The sequence below is a fragment of the Phycodurus eques genome, chromosome 20 (genome assembly GCF_024500275.1).
Source record: "Phycodurus eques isolate BA_2022a chromosome 20, UOR_Pequ_1.1, whole genome shotgun sequence".
Classification (NCBI taxonomy): domain Eukaryota; kingdom Metazoa; phylum Chordata; class Actinopteri; order Syngnathiformes; family Syngnathidae; genus Phycodurus; species Phycodurus eques.
Window position 1 is genome coordinate 1876391 of NC_084544.1, and position 18443 is coordinate 1894833.

Genomic DNA, 18443 nt, shown 5'->3' on the forward strand with positions numbered 1-18443 from the left:
TAATTCTGCTGCTGTCCACGGTGCTGAAACGCAGCAATGACTCACGGGGACACTCGACGGCCACTTGATTAGGTACACTTAAGGGTACATTCGGACAAGATCTCTTGTGCATTTTGAAATTATTAATACTCGCTTTGGACAGGTATTGACTGAACACGCAAGAGTCAAAATATTAGGCACAGCTCTCAGTATGACTTATTTTAAAATATATTTTCTATATTATGTAATAGTATTTTTTGTTAATTTTAATCTCATTCGTCTCTTTTTCTTTTAATTCATCTTCCTTAATACTTAGCATTAGTATCATTGTACAGGAGGATTTTTTTTCCACACTTACATTTTTATATTTAAATAGATGCAATTTAATGTATTTTTCGTTTTGATAAATTGTATTAATGTATATGTAATTTCTTTTTTTTATTATTTATTCAGTTTATATTTACTGAGGCTCAATTTAAACTGGGCATTATCTTAGTAAAGGATTTTTAATACATATGTTTGTTCATTTGAATGCAATTTGTCTCATGTTTATGAGGTATTATTATCTTTGTAAAAGCAGATTTTTCCATTTTCCCTATTTTAATTATTGTACTTTGTTTAGATTTTATATTTAAATGGATGTATTTTTTTTAATTTTAATTCATGTTAGAAGTATCAATTTCATTATTTATTCACATTTTTATTTTGTACAAAGGCAGAATTAAATCCCATGTCCTTTCTTGGAGTTATGAAACATTTCCCCACGTCAGCTGTCATCCTGTATTTAACATCAGTTTTTTGCTGCCCCCTAGCGGACAGACTCGTCACCAAAATTACCCTCGAAACGTCCTGCATGTATTGAACAAAGATCGTTCATGAATGCATCAAAATGGTTTATTATCGTGCAGACGTGGAAGGATGAAGGCGGGAAGGCTTCCCCGGTTTGATGGCGAGCGCGGGTGCAGCATCGCGAGTGGGCGGGGCTACTGCGTGGAGGGTACTCGCGACCATATAAGGACACTTCCTGCCTGCGAGGTGACGTTGCTCTCCCGAATCATCTTCCCTCGCTCACATGGATGTAAAGGTCCGCCTTCGTCACTTGTGTCGTGGGGATTCCTAATTTTTGGGATTAAAAGTGCAGCTGAGTTCGAAGAGGGTGAAAGAGGAAAAAGACAGACGTGTCATGACGCCGGAAGGGAACACCTGAGCGAGCAAGTGCGAGACGTGCATGAGTCACAGCTTACGCGCAGTGTCAGCAAACCACGCACGACGAGTAGATCGTGGATATCGATCATCGTGCGTTTTACAAATGTCTATTGCGGAGTTGATCCATTGATCGATTGTGGATTTAGGTATACGTATATTCTCGTATTTTGGTCGACATAGTCTAGATCTCGTCGTTCTAGATCGAGATACGGTGGTGTACAGTCAAGACCTCGTCTAAACATTATTAGAAACACAAACCTACATTTACAACTTGGATGAAATTGTCTTAATTTATTTTCTTTTTTATATCCTCAGCCATCGCTAGGCTGCCCAGCTTGCAGTCGTGCGTGTTGTTGCTTTTTTGTCCAATAAGATTTCAGCTTCTGTGTGTTGCCATGTCAATGTAATCTGCCCAGAGCCTTCAGAATCTCGAATGCTGGCCCATGACACCAACCAACCAATCAGATTTCAGATTCAACACTCTTGGCCTTCACGCAGGCTTTGAGTGACAACAGCATATTTCCGTCCTCTGATTGGTTGAGCTAAATAGTCTTGCGACGTGCACGACGGGTGACGGAGGAAGATGAATGTCGGACACGATTACAAATTCCTTTTCGAGGCAGACTTCTCAATAAAACGTAGACGCAGTGAGGACAGTTAGTCGAGATAGGCTTGTTTCAATTATTGAGCGCTAGCTAGCTAGCTCGCTCTGCTTGACTACCCAGTTAACGAAATCTGAGGAGCAAAGAATGAAGGATGAATTTCATGAGCTATAAATAATCAGCATCTCGGGTACCATGTATTTTATTTCAACTTTTTTGGAGACGCAGCTAGCTATCTATTCCAGAGCCCTTGTTTGCGCTATCATGCGATTATCTTTTCTAGAGCCACTTATTTGATCTATCCAGATCTACCTATTACTTATTCAAGATGATCTATTTCAGATCTATCTTTTCTAAATGTAACAATATCCCCCCCGTCAAACCACATCTAGAGCTGTCTGTCCGTTGCAGATCTATATCATGTCTTCTAGCGCCAGCTCTCCATTCTTGCTCGAGCTAGCCGAGATTCTTTCCATGAGTCGATTCGATTTCTAGTTCTATGTCCAACGTTGCGACACATTTTAAGCATGCAGATTGTGTACACGTGTGTGCGTTTCAGGTGACCTGAGGTGGGTCTTGTTATGGTTGCCAGGCAACCAAGTTTAGATCACGTTACACGCACACCCATTCTTCCTGTCCTCTCGCTGCCATTGTCACTTCGCTCTTCAGCACTCGGCCTCCTGGAGAAGATTTTTTTCAAAGAATTGTAATTTATTATTTCGATTTCCTTTTTGGGTTTTTGCTTCACTATAGTTTGTCCCGGGATGCAGAATCTCTCCGTGAAGATGTCGTTCTGCACGCTGCTGCTGCTGACGGCGGCGGCGTCCCGTGTGCGCTCGCAAGCCGGTAACGCTCGTTTTGACCACTTTTATTGATCTGATTGCGCTGTCCATCAAAAGTGTTGCCTCACTTGATTGACAGCTGCTCTTCTTCTTTTCCATCCTTTCTACCAGACTGCACTCAAGGTCAGTCATGTGACCTGTGCGTTGGGGACTCCATGCTCAACCTGACCGGCTGCGTCTGGAGGCTTTGTCCTGACGGTAGCACACAAAAACACACACATTGTTTTTTGTGTGTGTCTTTGTGCACACACGTACATTCATACACACGAGACTGTACACAAAAACACACACGACAGAAACACAAAGATACAGCCTTACACAATGTACACAAGAACACACACACGGACTTACTGCACAACGTGTTGCAGTGTGCTAACATTAGCATCAAACGAGGCTAATTTGTGCATCTGAAAGAACACTTTTGGATTTGGCTTTCACGCTGCCCGACAAATGTGACTTTTCCTCACTTTTCCCTCCGGGTGTCGCCCGTGTCAAAGGTCACGAGGGGTCACTGCGAGACCGGGAAGTTTTAAAGTCACTTCTCGCGCTCTGTTGCGTTGAAAGCAATTGTTACCGTCATTATGTGCGCCACAATGCTTTACTGTTACGGTGGGGATTTTCCGGGAAGGGCGTGAAAGGGGCCGCGCGCGCACATTGATGGTAATTCCAGCATGCTAGCTGCTGTAATGTGAGCTGCTGCGGTTTGTAGAGTGTAAATTATTCAACATTCCACAACAGACACACACACACACACACATTTTGAAGTCATCGTGTGGTTCTCAGGTAACGACACGGGCATGTGCGTGACGGACGAGGGCAACGTCGCCGACAGCTCCGGCAACTGCAGCTGGACCCGCGTGTCGGAGCTCTGCACAGGTACGACGCCACCACTAGAGGGCGCTTTTCGTCCGCGCTAATGTGATTTATTTTGATTTAGTTTTTGTTTTTGTAATGTTTAATACAGATCAACAACGGAATATGTTTGTGTTGTTTTTGAAATGTTGTTCCTGGCTGGAGAAAGAAAGAAACATCCTTGATGTTTCTTTCTTGTGGACCTATCAGGAATGAACTCTGTAAACTCTACCTAGCAACGAGTGACCAGGAAGTCAAGGAGCTGTGTCCCATGAACACAAACTAGCAAAGGTGTTTACGATTATCTCAAATAGAGGCCGTCCCTGTAATAGACGCTGAGGCGGAAGTGTTGCTAGCAGACAGGAAGCATCTGAGGTGTTGCTAACGGACCAAAGGAGTTGTTAGTAGTACAGGAAATAGCGGATTGAGAGAGTTACTAGCATACTACAATTGTTGCTAGCAGACAGCAAGAGAGGAAAAATTGCTAGAAAGAAGAGACGCTGGCAGTCAGGAATAATCCCCTTTTGCCACTAATTAGAAAGGAATAAGGATAATATCCTCACAGGATAATAAAATACATATCTATCTGTAAGTACAGATGTATACAGAAATGAAAGGTATCCAATAATATAAAATGTGTCTAAATGAATGTCTATTGCTACAGGTATGTACAGGCTGTATACCAGCCGTGAACTGGCTCAGACTAAGACTAATAAAATGTCAAGCGCATGCAAAAAGATGTTAAAGGGTGAAAAAACAGTTATAAGGTCATCAATGGGGGGAAAAAAAATCTATATTTATTGCTTTATGTTTTCAGAAAATAAGTGAGTGACGGCTAGGGCATATGTCTACAAACGGACACAACTTCATCCAGTGAGGTTGGTGGATCAAAAAAAAACCCACAAAAAAAAGAGAGGTTAGAAAGAGAGAGAGAGAACCAGAACAAAACAGTTATGTGCGCCCCTGGTTATGACATTCATGCAGAGTCGTCTCATTTCCTTTCTTTCTTGATTTTTCGGAACGATCCCACTGCCCAGTACAGTTGCTGGCGCTCGGGGAAATCTTTACTCCAGCGACAACATTGGCGCGCCATTGTTTTTTTTATGACGCAAGTGCACGCGCGCACTCACTGCGGCGTGTTTCGTGAATGTGTGCAGCGGTGGAGACGGCGGCCGAAGGAGGCGGCGACTCAGGTAAACGGAGTCGGCGTCCGACAGCCCAATTTGCAAAATTGCCGAGCGGCTCTCACACGCTCCCGGTTTGGTGCGTGCGTGGGCAGGCCAGGGCGGCAAGGCCCGGCCGCAGCTGTCCCCGGCCAGGTTCAACGTGTCCAGCTTCATCGGCGGCGTGGTTCTGGTCCTGTGCCTGCAGGCGCTCGGCGTGCTGGCCGTGCGCTTCCTCAAGTCCGGCGAGCAGAGCGCCTACGACCCCATGTGAGACCCGCACCCGCACTCGCTCATTTCTAAGTCATACAAGTATAACCAATGATTTTATAAAGTAAGTTCAAAATGATAAATGTATATGTACATCTTATTATTTTACTAATACAGTATTTTTTATTTTGGTATTTACAGTAACTCAATCAACCAATTATTTTTATTGCGATGAAGTAATACAAATAGCTAGAACTATTTTAATTGAGCAGTTTTCGGAAAAAACATGGGAAAATAATTTCATGAAATAAAAGGGAAAGTTTCTTTCTAAATGTAAGATTGTTTTATAATTATGTCACTTTAGAAATTCTATTAAATTCATGTAATTACATTATCAGATTTGAAATATGTATTATCGTTTCAAAAGTTTAATGCTGTTGTCATTTTTATTTTACAACAAATCAATTAACCCAATATTTAACAAGGAAAATCAATAATAAAAAAAGAATGGATTTTAACCAACCAATTTTAAGAAAACAGCAAATTTGACATTATATTTAATTTCATTTATTGTAAATGTAATGTTATTAAATTGTATTTAATTATATTTAAAATTTAATGAAATAATTGAATAAATAAACCTATTTGTAGAATTGTGTATTTAAATAATTACTGTTAAATTAAATTGAGAAAATGAATGAAATTAATGTAATTATATGTATATATTTAATACAATTAATATAAACAAATATATTTGTACTTTTTAATTTTACTCTATTTTAGTACCTACAATAAATCAACTAGCAAATTATAATGAGTTAAATGAACAAATACATTTTACTAACCAATTTGGCAAAATATTACATTCAATAAGTTTTTCTTTTTAAATCTGTGTCACATTATTTTTAAAATGTTATTGTTTAGAATGAACCAATTAACCAAATTATTTAATGGAATAAATTAATGTCATGAATTTAAAATAAGTACAAAATCAATAAATACGTTCTGATGAACCAATTTGAGGTGAGAAAAGGGCAAAATGAACGCAACAAAATATTACAAGACTCTTGATGATGCAACGCAGGTGTAGCGTGTGAAACAGCGGCCTCTGGTGGCAAGATAGGAAAGGTGCTGCTCCACTTCCATTGGTCCGGTATGCAAATTGCCCTTAAAGAGTCCCATTTTGCTCTTCGGCTTTTTTTTTTTTAAAATGTGATGCAACCACAGACACGATGACAGCACAGAATAAAGGCGTCATGATAACCACAGAGCAAGAAATGGAACTTATTAGCATGGCGACAAAATGCCGACTTCTCAGTCCAAAAATGACACCCATGGTTTTGTTTCTGAGTGTCGGAATACTTTTGTCCACATGACGTTCAATTTGCACGGCCGTGATGACGTCATCGGTGCGTGCGCAGAGAGCAGCCTCAGTGAGGTCACCGCCACCGAGGACGACCAAAGGAAGAGGGAAGACAAGACGCTGCACTTTTACCATTCCCCGTTCTAGCAAATCACTCTTGCGCTACTCTTTGAATTTGTGTGTGTTTTTTTTTTTAATTTATGTAGATACATTCGTCTTTTATGTGTGTTACCATGCTAATGCTAAAGATGTTGCTTTGCTTTCTTTTGCTGTTTTTGAAATAAAGTTAGGAGACCCGTGTGGAATATATCAGCTTCCTGCTTTTGTTTTGTTTTCCTCACGAGGGTGCCACAGAGAAAATAACAGTAGAACAGGAAATGGAACTTCGGAACCTTGAAAGGAGTGCTAGCGACTCGGAACAGCGAGAGTTTGGAGCGGGCCGGAACAGTTTCTAGTGGACAGGAAGACGGGGAAAAAGTTCCAGCTGAAAAGCAGAAAGAGTTTGATAGAAGACTTTGAAAAAGTGCTAGCCGATCAGAAAAGGAAGAGTTGCTAGCGGACAGGAAGACGCTAAGATGGAAGACACTAGCTTGGTGAAAGAGTTGGAAGTGTTACTAGCAGAAAGTGTGAGTTGGTAGTGTACAGGGGAACACTTGATAACAGATTGGAAAAGTTGCTAGCGGTCATGCAGGTGGAGAGGGAAACATAGCAGCTGAAAGACGCTAAGGCAGGAGAGTTGCTAGCGTACAGGAAAAGTCTGAAGTGCTGCCAGTAGGAAAGAAAGAAATGCTTGGTTGCTTGCACACGTGAGAGCTGTGCGAGTGTGTGGATAGGTCAGACGACACGGTAGAGTTGCTAGCGGACAGTTGCTCGAATTGCAGCGGAGTTGCTTGTGCGCCGAAAGAGTAGCAAGTGCTGCTAACTGACCAGAAGAGTTGCTAGAAGACCGGCGGAGTTGCTAGTGCATCGGAAGAGTGGGAAGCAGTGATCATTTACCGGAAGAGTTGCTAGCGCACAGGAAAACTGCTGAGATGTCAGAAGACTCAAAGGCGGAAGAGTCGCTAACGTACTTGGCGAGCACAGATTGTTTTAGTTTTCATCTCCAGTGGTTAGTTCAGTGTTACTTTGTATGCCTGATTATTCCTCAATTTCAATTGGATGTCCAGTGTCGACCCGAGCATGCGTGCGGCTGCAAAGAACCCCAAATGAGGCCTCCGCGAGGGGCCACTATTCAGGACCAGAACCAAAAAGACTTGAACGGACACACACAGAACCACAGAGACCGTAGTCGACGTCACATTTTGTTGACAAAAGAAGGAAGAAACAAAAAAGCAATCTGAGCGTTCTCGCCATCCCAGTGTTGCCTTCAGGTGCTGTCGGGTATTGGACTATTTAGCAGCAAGGGCGCGTGTGTGTGTTTAAAAACATCCGTCTGCGACGCACGCACACCTCTCCCTCCCACCTACAGCAGAAGGCGTGTTCACCGTGTTGACACAGCGTTTTGACACTTACACAGTTGACGACTCACACACGCTCAGCACAAGTTTGCGGCAAACTTTCCACGCATGGAGCTCAGCGTGACTAGCGATTAAAAGGTAACGTAATGCCGTTTGGGTGTCTAGTGACGCTGCTTTTTGTTAATGTGTTACTGTCACTTTAAAAACGGCGACAGGTGTTTTGTCTCACGCGTGGGCTGATCACCAAGACGACAAATACGTGGGTGGGGGGGAAGACGTTTCGTGCGAGTAGTGGCGACCACACACGCAAACGCCTTTATGAACGTGACGTAAAGAAGTCAAAATATGCCGCAAATGGCCACTTGTGACTTTTTTTTGTTTTTTACGCAGGCTCAGGTCGAGTTGATGTTAGCTCAGTTCCGGTTGGACCAAGTGAGCCGCCCGCTCTGCGCATGCGCCAATTACCTCCTCAGCCGCCTCGAGGCGACACACACACACACACACACTCATACACTATGAGTACAAGAATTATTATTTTTTTTTTTAAGTGACTGTGAGCAGGAAGTAGACAGGAATAACTGACCCGACTGCATTGAAAAGCTAATAAAGCAAACGCCATAATGGGGGAAAACTTGCTGAGTCATCAGTGGTCGATGATTAATAAATAAACCGTTATCGTGGTCGTGTTGCTAGCAGACTGGAAGAGTCGCAACAGGATGGGAAAACTTGAGCGGTCAAGGTAGAAGAGTTGATAGCGGACCAGACCACTTGTCAGTGTACGTGAAGTTGCTAGCGAATATCAGAAGCGTTGCTTGTGGAGAGGAAGAAAACAAAGATTGGCTCGCAGACTCGAAACAGTTGGAAACATTGCGAGCGGACAAGAAGAGTTGCCAGCGGACAGGATGAATTGCTAGCGGACTATAAGAGTTGCTAGCAGACAGGAAGAGTCAGAAGCGGTATGAGGGGACAGTAAGAGTTGCTTGCGAAGAGAAGAGTTGCTAGAGGAGGAGGAACAGGACGTGTTGCTAGCGGACAGGACCAGCTGGAAGAGTTGCTAGCGGACACACACAAAAAAAACGGAGAAAAACATGCCACCTTAGTGGTTATAATAGGCCAAGAGAGACAAGTTGCTAGCAGACCACAGAAGGATTTGCTGATGGACAGGAAGAGTAGGAAGAGTTTCTAGTGGACCAAAGGAGTTGCTAGAGAGCAGGAAGACCATGGAGGACGAAAAAAAATCACCAACTGAGAGGTTAGAAGACGCTAACGTGGAAGGAGAGGTTTCTGGTGGACCAGAGGGAGAGTGGAAAAGGTCGTTAGTGGACCAGAAGAGTTGCAAGGGGAAAGAAAGAAACAGAAGACTTGCTAGTGAACTGGAACAGTTGGAAGCGTTGCTAGCGGACAGGATGAATTGCTAGTGAGCCATCAGAGTTGCTAGCAAATTGGATGGGTTGCTAGTGGACAGGAAGACGCTCCAGCTGAGAGGTCAGAATGCGCCAAGACGGAAGAGTTGCTAGCGGACTGCACGAGTTGCTAGTGTATAGTGAGAGCTGCTAGAGAAAGAAAGAGTGACTTGATGACAGGAACAGAACGAGTGACTAGCGGACAGGAATAATGGGAAGCATGGCTAAAAGGCCAGAAAAGTTGCTAGTGGCTAAGATGAGTTGCTAGCGGAGAGGAAGCATGATGGTATATTTTATTTAATATGGAGTAGTGAGTGGTTCACTATTAAATGAAATGTGCAATAGTCATGTTTTTCAACTCAGTGAAGTCAATTCTTGAGCCTTTAGGGCCACCATACTTCCTGCTAATAACAGCCCTCCAATCAGCCTGATTCTGATTACATTTGCCAAATTCCGCCTAGCAACAAGTGGCCCCTAAGATGTTTGTCCAGTAAAAACAGAATCCGAGAAAATGATGTTGCAGAAATATGATTTCGTTGACCGTGTATGATAATTGATTTGTGTTTGTGTGATTTATGAAATGACCATGTGTTTTTTTTTTTTGGACAGGCATGGAGGCGGACGCGGAGGCCGAGGGTGTCGTGGGCTCTCTGGACCTGAGCCACCTGACGGAGGAGGAGCAGGACACCATCTTGCAGGTGCTGCTGCGAGACATGGACCTGCGACGCCAAGACGAAGGACGCGTAAGGTCAGAGGCGGCCGCGCACTCGCACGCGACCGGCCATAACATTAGGTACACTGGACAAGCATCAAAATATTAGGAACAGCTCCCTTCCACCGAAATCTAATGTCGAAGCTGAAAAACAAATTTTGTATTAAACTTTGATGTCATCCTTCATTTCGACAAAGAATAGACGATGTTAATAACAATCATGTGTGACAAATCAGCAGTTTGGGGCATTATGTATTTCTTTTTTTTCCCCCAAGCTCTGGAATTTGCCCCCAAATTGCTGCTTCAAACCAAAATGAACGACTTGCTGTTCAATTTTAGTCATGAATACTTCCGCCTTTTCTTGTTTGGGTAGACATATTCACAGAGTTTCATATCAATCGATGAAACTGTTATCAGGCGCTGTTTTCAATTTTTTTTTCTAACTTTTGAGCCGTGGCATTCAGCCCAAAATGGCTGTTTTGAACCAAAATGGCCGAGTCCCTGTTTAATTTCAGGCATTGGTCCTTGAGACCTTTTTGTACGTCCTCCATATAATGCACGTGTCCACCCAATTTTGTATTGTTGGGTAAAACTGGTGCCTGGGGCAAATTTTGTCAAACATTGCAGTGGGTGCTTCTGAGTGAGTTTCGCGAGGTTGGGTTGGGAACTCGTAAAATAAACATTCATTTGCGCCAAGGTACTTTTGCAAACATTGGACAGTTTTTGCCCATTGATCAAGAAGAGGGCCTTTCCCCTGCTTGGTGCTAGGAACCTTCAAACACAACACTACTTCCTCATCCTTAAATGAAGCGTTAGACATATTTGGTTGGCATTCAAGAGAGGTAACAAGACCAAGGTGCTTATTAACCGTTGTTTAACAGGACACACCTACACATGCTGAACATTTGAATGCCATCTACAAATTTATTTCAGGAATAGCCTTCCAAGGTGCTCAAATAAGAGCGTCGCCGTCATGCGTGTTTGCTGTGTCAACAGGATGCTGGCGCAGAGCAGAGCCGACCCGACGCAGCTGCACTCGCAGTCCGGGGCGTGGTTCCGCGAGGCGTCCGGCAGGCGGCACCGCGGCCGTATGTCGGGCTCGGACCTGGTGTGCGCCACCATACGCCGCCGCGCGCCAAAGGCCAACGGTCAGTCTGTGTCGGCCAAACTGTTTTGTTCATTTTTCATTTCGTTCTTTTCTCAAGAAGGAAAACAGTACGAAACAAATATTTGCACAGAACAGAAACAAAGCGAAAAATACTAATACAAATCCTTGGAAATAATCTTAAAAGAAAACATTTCCTTAGTATTGACCACTGTCGAGGGGGAGAGTTGTAGATGGTTGGGAAAACAATGTTACACTTTTGGCCAATAATATGCATGAATCCACAAAATGTTTTTTTTTAGTTATTTACTTACTTCTAGCCAGAATTCTTGTACTTCAGTACGCTGCCAAAGACAAAGGAAAAGTCACATTTAACAGCCACCATGTAGGACAGTGATTCTCAGTGAGGTTTGAGTACCACTAGTGGTACACGTGCGCCCTCTAGTGGTTTTCAAAAGGATCACCGAATTCAATACAAATCAAATGTACAACAATTTAACATTCGCTGCCATTGACGACTTTAGAAGTCAAATATCCATGTTAACTGGGAACGCTGGCAGCGAATGACTTAAAACATGAAATACAATCATACATAATTAAATGAAGCTTACATGCTGCCTGTTTAAACCTTTTTTTTAAATTTTTTTTTTTTTCTTCCAATTTTTTTTGTATTTAAGTGCACTCAGACCAAAGCTGTGTCTAATATAAGAAAACTGCTTTGCTGCCACCTCGTGGCACCTTTTGATCATCCTTTGATAAACCGAGGCAACGTAAGCAATGGTGCTGCTTTGTTGTGGCGGCCACAGCAACAGAGACGCGGAGGGTCGGACCGCTCAACGGCGAGGAGGCGGACCGGACGAGCAGCCCGTCCCCGGGGGTGGCCGAGACGCGACTGAGGGAGTCGGCGGAGGACAGCCCGGAGTCAGTTTTAAATTGAAAAAAAGATACATCGGTTTGTTGTTTATTGCTGGCTTCTGTCAACTTTTGGATGATTTTCAGGAGTCCATCCAGTTTTGGCTCTGCGCCCAGTCGGAAAAGAACGGCAAAGAAGGTCTGCAAAGTTTGTATTCACAACTGGTTTCTTCGATATGCGCGAGTCTCGACGTCAAAGTTGACCGTCAGTCACGACAGCTGACGCGAGGGTCATCCCGAACATCAGCACACACTCGAATCATCTTTCCCAATTGAAATGAATAGAAAGGCCAAATGCTTAATAAGAAACATACCGCTGTATAATATTGTACTTTATAAGAACATACAGTAAAGACATGATTAAATAGAATGTAAAGAAATTAAGCAGTTTTTGCCACATTTTCTTGCCTCAATTCTGCGGACATTGTGCTGCTCCTTCTGGTGTGCACACCTCGGCCTCCTGGGGGCAGTATAATTCAGAGATACAAGTGCAGCCGCAGTGTTACAATCGAACTTGCGTCATCCCAGCCACTGGAGGGACTGATGCGCATTTAACAATGAACAAGCATGCGCCGTAATGGCTGAAGCGCAACATCAAGAATCGGACATATGGAAGAAGCCCGCGCCGTGCATGAGTCTCGGTTTTTAAAGAAAATCCACTATAACTGATACCTGCTGTCTGACTAATTATGAGTCCGAAAAAAAAAAGTCCCCACCCACGTTCATAAAAAAAGCACACCTGCGTTTCCTTATGACATGATGCCGTAGCTGTGTGTATTTGTGTTGTTTTAGGAAGTGTATAAGCATTACAGGAGGGAGTCTGTGTCTCTGTGCAGCATCCTGAGCGAGACTGAGCCTTTGTCTTTGCAAAAAAACAACTTTCACTCTAGCTATACGGTACACGCACACGTCGTACACACACTTTATTAACTTATCGAAGAGTCAGCACGGAGTGACGCAGGGTTTTGTGTCGTGCGTAGCTGAGCGGCGGCATGATGAGTCTGTTCAGCTCGGGGGTGTTCGGCGTGGCGGAGGTGCGCGGCCGCGTGCAGTTCTCGCTGGCCTACGCCGGCCACAAGGAGGAGCTGCGCGTCAAGGTGCACCGCTGCGAGGACATCTCGGCGGTGGCCGACGAGAACCGCTCCGACCCGTGAGTGTTGCTGAGGCACATTTATAAACAAAATTCTAAATTGAAATTGCATTGATTTCCCCCCCCCCCCCCCCCCCCCAACAGCCTCTTGTTATCATTTTGTAGCATTTTGCTTGGCTGCACTACTTCAAATACATTTATCTGAATGTTACATTTTTTTTTTTTTTTGTCCAATCAGATTTCAGCCTCTGTGTTGCCACGTCATTGTAATCTGCCCGGGGCCTTCAGAATCACTAGCGCTTAAAACCCATTCACTGCCATCGACGGCTATAGAAGTCAAATGTTAACTTGGAGGCCTGGCAGTGAATATAAGCTAAATTAGCAATGGAACTTTTAATTATTATTATTTTTTAACAAATTACATTTTAAAATCGTTCTAACAGGGCCAGAGTGCTGGCCCCCCAGGTTGCTACTTTTTTTTTTTGATGAGCAAAACGCCTGTGGAGATCCACGCACATTAATACATCTGGGTATGCTGTATTTTATTTCAAATGTTTGTTTTTGTCATGAAAAAAAAGGTTCAAAGGTTACCTAAGTTATAAAGTAAATGTTATGATACCAAATTCATATTTTTAGAAAAAAAAGTTTTATGAGAATGAAGTTGGATTTTTCTCAAGAAAACATTTGTTTGTATCTTATGAGAATAAAGTCGTATTTTACCAAGATAAATTCATAATATTCCTATTTATTCAGATACGTCAAATGTTATCTGCTGCCCGACATGTCGAGTCGCAGCAAGAGGAAGACGGCAGTGAAGAGGCGGACGCAGAATCCCGTCTACGAGCAGACGCTCAAAGTGAGACGGCTATACAATCTGGGGACACAACATTAGGTACACCTCCAATGAGCTCCGATACAAGAGCTACATCCGATAATTCTGCCCTTTAAAATCAAACACACCGAACAGTTCAAACATTATTATCCCTCGAAAGGCCGATTGTTTTTTGATACAGCTGTAAGTGTACCTAATATTGTGGCTGATAAGCGCACAGCACATCGAATACAGATCGCAGCATATTTGCCAATACCGGTGAATGTTTTCTGTCATTGGCCAGTACAAAGTGCGCAGAAATGAGCTGAAAAGTCGCACCCTGAACCTGTCCGTGTGGCACGCCGAGCCCCTGGCCCGGAACGTCTTCCTGGGTGAGGTGGAGGTGGCGCTGGGCCTCTGGGACTGGACCTGCACGCAGCCGCTCTGGCGGGACCTGCAGCCACGGGTGACGCGCACACACACACACGCACACGCACACAGGGCCGCTTCATTAGGAACACCAGCACAGCTATTAGTTGTTTTCCTGTTTTATGGCAATCATCCAATTTTGTCTCCAAACTTTCATGTTTTACAATTTAGCATCAGCTGTCCACGTAGTACGCGAGGCTGGCTTAAGTTTTGTAGCAATCAGACAAAGTTTGTAGGATGAGTTTGTTGGTGAAGGAAGCCCTGCAAATGACCAACGTAACCTGAAATGGCCACGTCGAAACCAAAATGGCCGACTTCCTGTGTCTTTTCAGACATGGCATTTTTTTGGTGGGTCTGCTCATGATAGACAGGCATACCAAATTTCATTTTGCTCAGTAAAAGTGGCTTCGGGGGCTGTATATTAATTTTTTCTTCATTCTGGGGGGTGGGGGGAGCGATACTAAGCCCCTTTTCAAAGTTGTCACATGCCTTTTTGGCATACAAACATTTCACAGCAACCTGTGAGATGCGGTGTAGTTCTGTGCAGGTGTACCTAACGAAGCGGCCCGTTCCATCATTTTGCGCCCTCGCTGGAGCAGCCGCGCCGTCTTCAGCCTGACGAGAGACGGCGATGCGCTTTGAATTTCAACTAAGCTTCTTTATGTGATCTCTGCGTGACAGTTCTGCTTGATGCTCGACTGCGTCAGCAGCCGCGGCACCCTTTTGTTCTCCATCAAGTTCATCCCGGAGGGATTTGAGAGTGAGTAGAGCCCACGTACGCATTTATGTCTTAACGCCGCTGACGATGACGACGCCCCCTTTTGTGCGTGTCGTCAGGTTGTTCGCCACTCACGGGGGAACTTCACATTTGGCTTCAGGAGGCTCAGGGGCTGCTGTCTAAAAAAGGGGGCGCCGTCGACTCGTTTGTCAGAAGGTTTGTTCGCACGTCCTCGTGTTTAGTTCTGTTGTGCAAGGTGACGCCCGCGGAACTCGTTCACTGCAGCAGACGTTTGTATTCGTCAACTGGAATCCAACCGTTTACTGCCACCGACGAATAGACTCGTAAAGCATGTTTTTCAGCCGGTAGGCGTAGAAGAGGGCCTCGCCCGGCTGTCGGTAAAATGAAAACAGCCGCCGGTAAATGAGTTAACGCTTGCTTTTGCCCCCCCGCCCCCCCAAAAAAGTTGCATCCTGCCGGACGCCGGCTGCCAAAGCGGCCAGAAGACTCAGGTGGTGAAGCGCTCCGTCAGCCCGTCGTACAACCACACCATGGTGTACGACGGCTTCCGGAGCAGCGACCTGCAGGAGGCCTGCGCCGAGCTGAGCGTGTGGCAGCGCGAGGGCTTCAAGATGGACATGATCGGCGGGATTCGCCTCAGCTGCGGGACCGGTGAGAGACCCTTTCGGCGGGCGCCGCACGGCGGGAGCGAAAACGTGGAAATCAACGCAGCGTCTCGGCGTGCAGGTCGGAGTTACGGGGAGGCGGTCAAGTGGATGGACTCCACGGAAGAAGAAGTTTCCTTGTGGACCTCCGTGATCAAGAACCCAAACCACTGGATCGAAGCCACGCTGCCCATCAGGACCAACCTGACGCGCCGCTCCTCCGATTGACGACGTGCGTGCGTGTGGGCACGCGGACTGAAAACATTTGCTACATGGCGCTTTTTAAATCATTTCTCTCAAAGTAGATCTTGTACAGTAAATGAACAGAGCAGATCAACGCTTGTGTGTTCTCGTTTTGTTGTTCTCATATTACAGCTGTGACCATGTGATCTCCTTCTGTCATAACGAAATATGAAACCTGTTTTTCCTGCCTACGCAAAGGTCAATCAATGTTTAAAACGCAAAATCATATTCAAATAGATTTTTAGTAATTCAAAATAAAGGGAAAGAAATCTTCGAACCAAGCCTGGCCCTCTGGTTTACTCCCAGTTGAAGTTTACTGTCAAACTAACCAATGTGAGAATTACACATTATACAGTATATTTAAAACCACATAGCCTGAAGAAAGTGGGTGTAGTAACTTGAAGCAATGGATATTTGAACATAAACAGTAGAGCAACATTTAGATATAACAATACTCACTGGCATATATTCTTTATCCTCTGCGAAGAACGACTCATATTACTTGGGCTAACTGAGAAGCTATCCGCGGCAATGTATTATACCGCCCCCGGGTGGCCAAGGCACGCACACCAGAAGGAGCAGCACAATGCCCATTGAATTAAAGCAAAAAAAAAACAAAAAACAACAGTGGCAGAAAAACGTTGAATTCTTTTTTTTAGTAACATAAAATATTATAGAGTGCTGTTTTTATTGTTCAAAAAACACGAATGGCCTTTTCAATGGGGAAAGATGATTTGCCGTGTTCGGTGGTCACAGAACCCATTCGACTCGTTTCTCAAGACGCCACATTGTTGGTTTCATATTTAGCGTTTGGACTTACCCACCCAAAATTCGACTTTCGAGAATCCTTTTTTTTTTTCTTTCTGCAATTTGTGCTGTTCGCTCCCTGCGGTTGTACGTGCCCGCGCGCGCGTCGAAAAATAGTTACCGGTTACGAGCCACAGCGCATCAGACGTGTGATGACATCATCAAAGCCCTAGTGTAGAGGACGATGGCGAGACGCGACCGCTCTTCAGCAAAACTCTGCAGTCTAATTCACGGAGAGTGCCACTCAAATTCCTATCGTTAATAAAAGACACGTTGAAAACAAAAACAAATATTTGAACTCCAGTGAAAAGAGGCGAAGCGCGAGCCTTCCCCAAGAACTCCTCTCCCTCCCCGGCAACGAGGCCTCTCCGTTGCCCGGTGGACGGCAATGCTACCGCGCTAGTAAACTAGTAAACAATGAGGTTACCCAGCCAGGTAAACCTAGAAATCCCATCGAAAAACAATATATCGTTTGTGTGGTCGCGCTGACCCGTGTCGCTGGTCTGCCAGGTGCTTGCTAGGGCGACCCCCCGTCAACTTCCGGCCCCGGGTCGTCCATTTTGAGGCCAGAAGAAGGGACAAACATGTCCAAGAGGCTGATCCAAAACCTCGCCAAGACCATCTCCAAACAAGTGGACCGCTGTGAGTTGCTCCGTTCAAAAAGTCAGCATGACAAGACCGAATTTGCTTTGCAAGAGAAACGTCAACCTTTTTTTGTCTGTGCGTAATGGAATTATTGGAGTTATTCGATGAATCGTTTCATCCCCCCGACGCGTGCGGTAATTCCTGGTGTATTTTGAAAGAAGCGTGTCCCACGTTTGGGAACCTAAATGCAGACGCCTCCTTGAATGTATTTAGTAGGTTTTGTGTGTGTGTGTCATGTCGCATTTGTGCCTCTCGGCGAAGGCCAGATGTCTGAATTCCCAGTTTCCTGGAAGGCACCGTTACGTTCCTAATTTGTGACCTCACGGGCGTCTTCTCCTCTCTCGTCGTGTCAGTCAATCCGACGGAGGTCGAGTGTCTTATTCGCGAGTTTTACTCCATACTCGGACAGACGACGAGCTCCGGGAAGAGCAGCTTGGACGAGCGGAAGTTCCGAAGCATCCTCAGCAACGACTTCGGCCTCACCAACAACACCATCATGGAAAGAGGTTTCACGTGCGACGCGCCCAGAATCCGTTTTCGGTGGCATCGGAGCGTGACGAACGATCTGCTTTCCAGTTTTCAGGACGTTCGACAAGGACAACGACAGCTTCGTCAGCTCCAAGGAGTGGGTGGAGGGCCTGTGCGTGTTCCTTCGTGGCACCTTGGATGAAAAAATCAAATGTAAAAGGGATACAAAGGCAAAGTGATTTCCAAGTCGTCACGCTAACCGGCCTTTCTCCTCCTCCTCCTCAAGTCTGCTTCCACGTGTACGACCTGACCGGCGACGACTACATCTCCAGGGAGGAGATGCTCCTCATGGTGAGGAACTGCCTGCGACTGCACGGCGAGGAGGACCCTTACGACGGCATCAAGGACCTGGTGGAGATCACGCTCAAGAGGATGGTGAGATGTTCGGCACGCCGCGCGCGCGCATCGACGACGAACGCAATAACGCCGTGCGCTCGTCGCCGTTGACAGGACCACGACAACGACGACAAACTGTCTTTTGACGACTACGAAAAGTCGGTGAAAGAGCTGGACATAGTGCTGGAGGCTTTCGGGACGTGCCTCCCCAACGCCACGGTAACAACAAGCCAGTCGTGATTTACGGTGACAACAAGCTGGGTCAATCATTTATTAATCTTATACCTGTTTTTTACTCCAGAAGATTGAGATGTTCGAGCAGCGTGTATTCAATGATAAATCGGAGCACAGATGAAGTCCACAAG

The 18443-nt window shown here is 45.0% G+C and overlaps 3 protein-coding genes across 5 annotated transcripts; all 3 read left to right on the plus strand.

Moving 5' to 3' along the window:
• The first annotated feature begins 1011 nt into the window (after nt 1-1011).
• Nucleotides 1012-6389, plus strand: cd164l2 (CD164 sialomucin-like 2). Its single transcript, XM_061664934.1, has 7 exons — nt 1012-1194; nt 2541-2633; nt 2741-2827; nt 3413-3505; nt 4639-4674; nt 4761-4914; nt 6276-6389. The coding sequence occupies exons 2-7, from the start codon at nt 2552-2554 to the stop codon at nt 6289-6291; spliced, it is 468 nt and encodes a 155-aa protein (XP_061520918.1). The 5' UTR covers nt 1012-1194; nt 2541-2551; the 3' UTR covers nt 6292-6389.
• A 261-nt stretch (nt 6390-6650) lies between these two features.
• Nucleotides 6651-16016, plus strand: sytl1 (synaptotagmin-like 1). Of its 3 annotated transcripts, XM_061664929.1 has the most exons (13): nt 7697-7812; nt 9687-9825; nt 10786-10937; nt 11701-11815; nt 11894-11945; nt 12599-12703; nt 12787-12956; nt 13650-13752; nt 14012-14173; nt 14818-14896; nt 14974-15070; nt 15321-15526; nt 15602-16016. In XM_061664929.1, the coding sequence occupies exons 2-13, from the start codon at nt 9689-9691 to the stop codon at nt 15745-15747; spliced, it is 1524 nt and encodes a 507-aa protein (XP_061520913.1). In that variant the 5' UTR covers nt 7697-7812; nt 9687-9688; the 3' UTR covers nt 15748-16016. The 3 variants fall into 3 exon arrangements, with proteins under 3 accessions (XP_061520912.1, XP_061520913.1, XP_061520911.1); XM_061664928.1 differs by lacking the exon at nt 7697-7812 and adding an exon at nt 6651-6843 and having other exon boundaries at nt 15321-16016; XM_061664927.1 differs by having other exon boundaries at nt 15321-16016.
• A 1137-nt stretch (nt 16017-17153) lies between these two features.
• On the plus strand, nt 17154-18433 carry LOC133395760 (calaxin-like). Its single transcript, XM_061664933.1, has 6 exons — nt 17154-17211; nt 17568-17720; nt 17791-17895; nt 17969-18117; nt 18193-18297; nt 18380-18433. The coding sequence occupies exons 1-6, from the start codon at nt 17154-17156 to the stop codon at nt 18431-18433; spliced, it is 624 nt and encodes a 207-aa protein (XP_061520917.1).
• Nucleotides 18434-18443: the final 10 nt, after the last annotated feature.

Excerpts from the sequence above, each read along its gene's own strand:
- LOC133395760 (XM_061664933.1), top strand. The coding sequence starts at position 17,154 with ATGTCCAAGAGGCTGATCCAAAACCTCGCCAAGACCATCTCCAAACAA. Across the intron at positions 17,212-17,567 it reads CTCCAAACAAGTGGACCGCT|TCAATCCGACGGAGGTCGAG; the intron begins GTGAGTTGCTCC and ends TCGTCGTGTCAG. Across the intron at positions 18,298-18,379 it reads CGTGCCTCCCCAACGCCACG|AAGATTGAGATGTTCGAGCA; the intron begins GTAACAACAAGC and ends TTTTTACTCCAG.
- cd164l2 (XM_061664934.1), top strand. The coding sequence starts at position 2,552 with ATGCAGAATCTCTCCGTGAAGATGTCGTTCTGCACGCTGCTGCTGCTG. Across the intron at positions 2,828-3,412 it reads CTGGAGGCTTTGTCCTGACG|GTAACGACACGGGCATGTGC; the intron begins GTAGCACACAAA and ends TGTGGTTCTCAG. Across the intron at positions 3,506-4,638 it reads CGTGTCGGAGCTCTGCACAG|CGGTGGAGACGGCGGCCGAA; the intron begins GTACGACGCCAC and ends GAATGTGTGCAG.
- sytl1 (XM_061664928.1), top strand. The coding sequence starts at position 9,689 with ATGGAGGCGGACGCGGAGGCCGAGGGTGTCGTGGGCTCTCTGGACCTG. Across the intron at positions 12,957-13,649 it reads GACGAGAACCGCTCCGACCC|ATACGTCAAATGTTATCTGC; the intron begins GTGAGTGTTGCT and ends CTATTTATTCAG. Across the intron at positions 14,174-14,817 it reads GGCGGGACCTGCAGCCACGG|TTCTGCTTGATGCTCGACTG; the intron begins GTGACGCGCACA and ends TCTGCGTGACAG.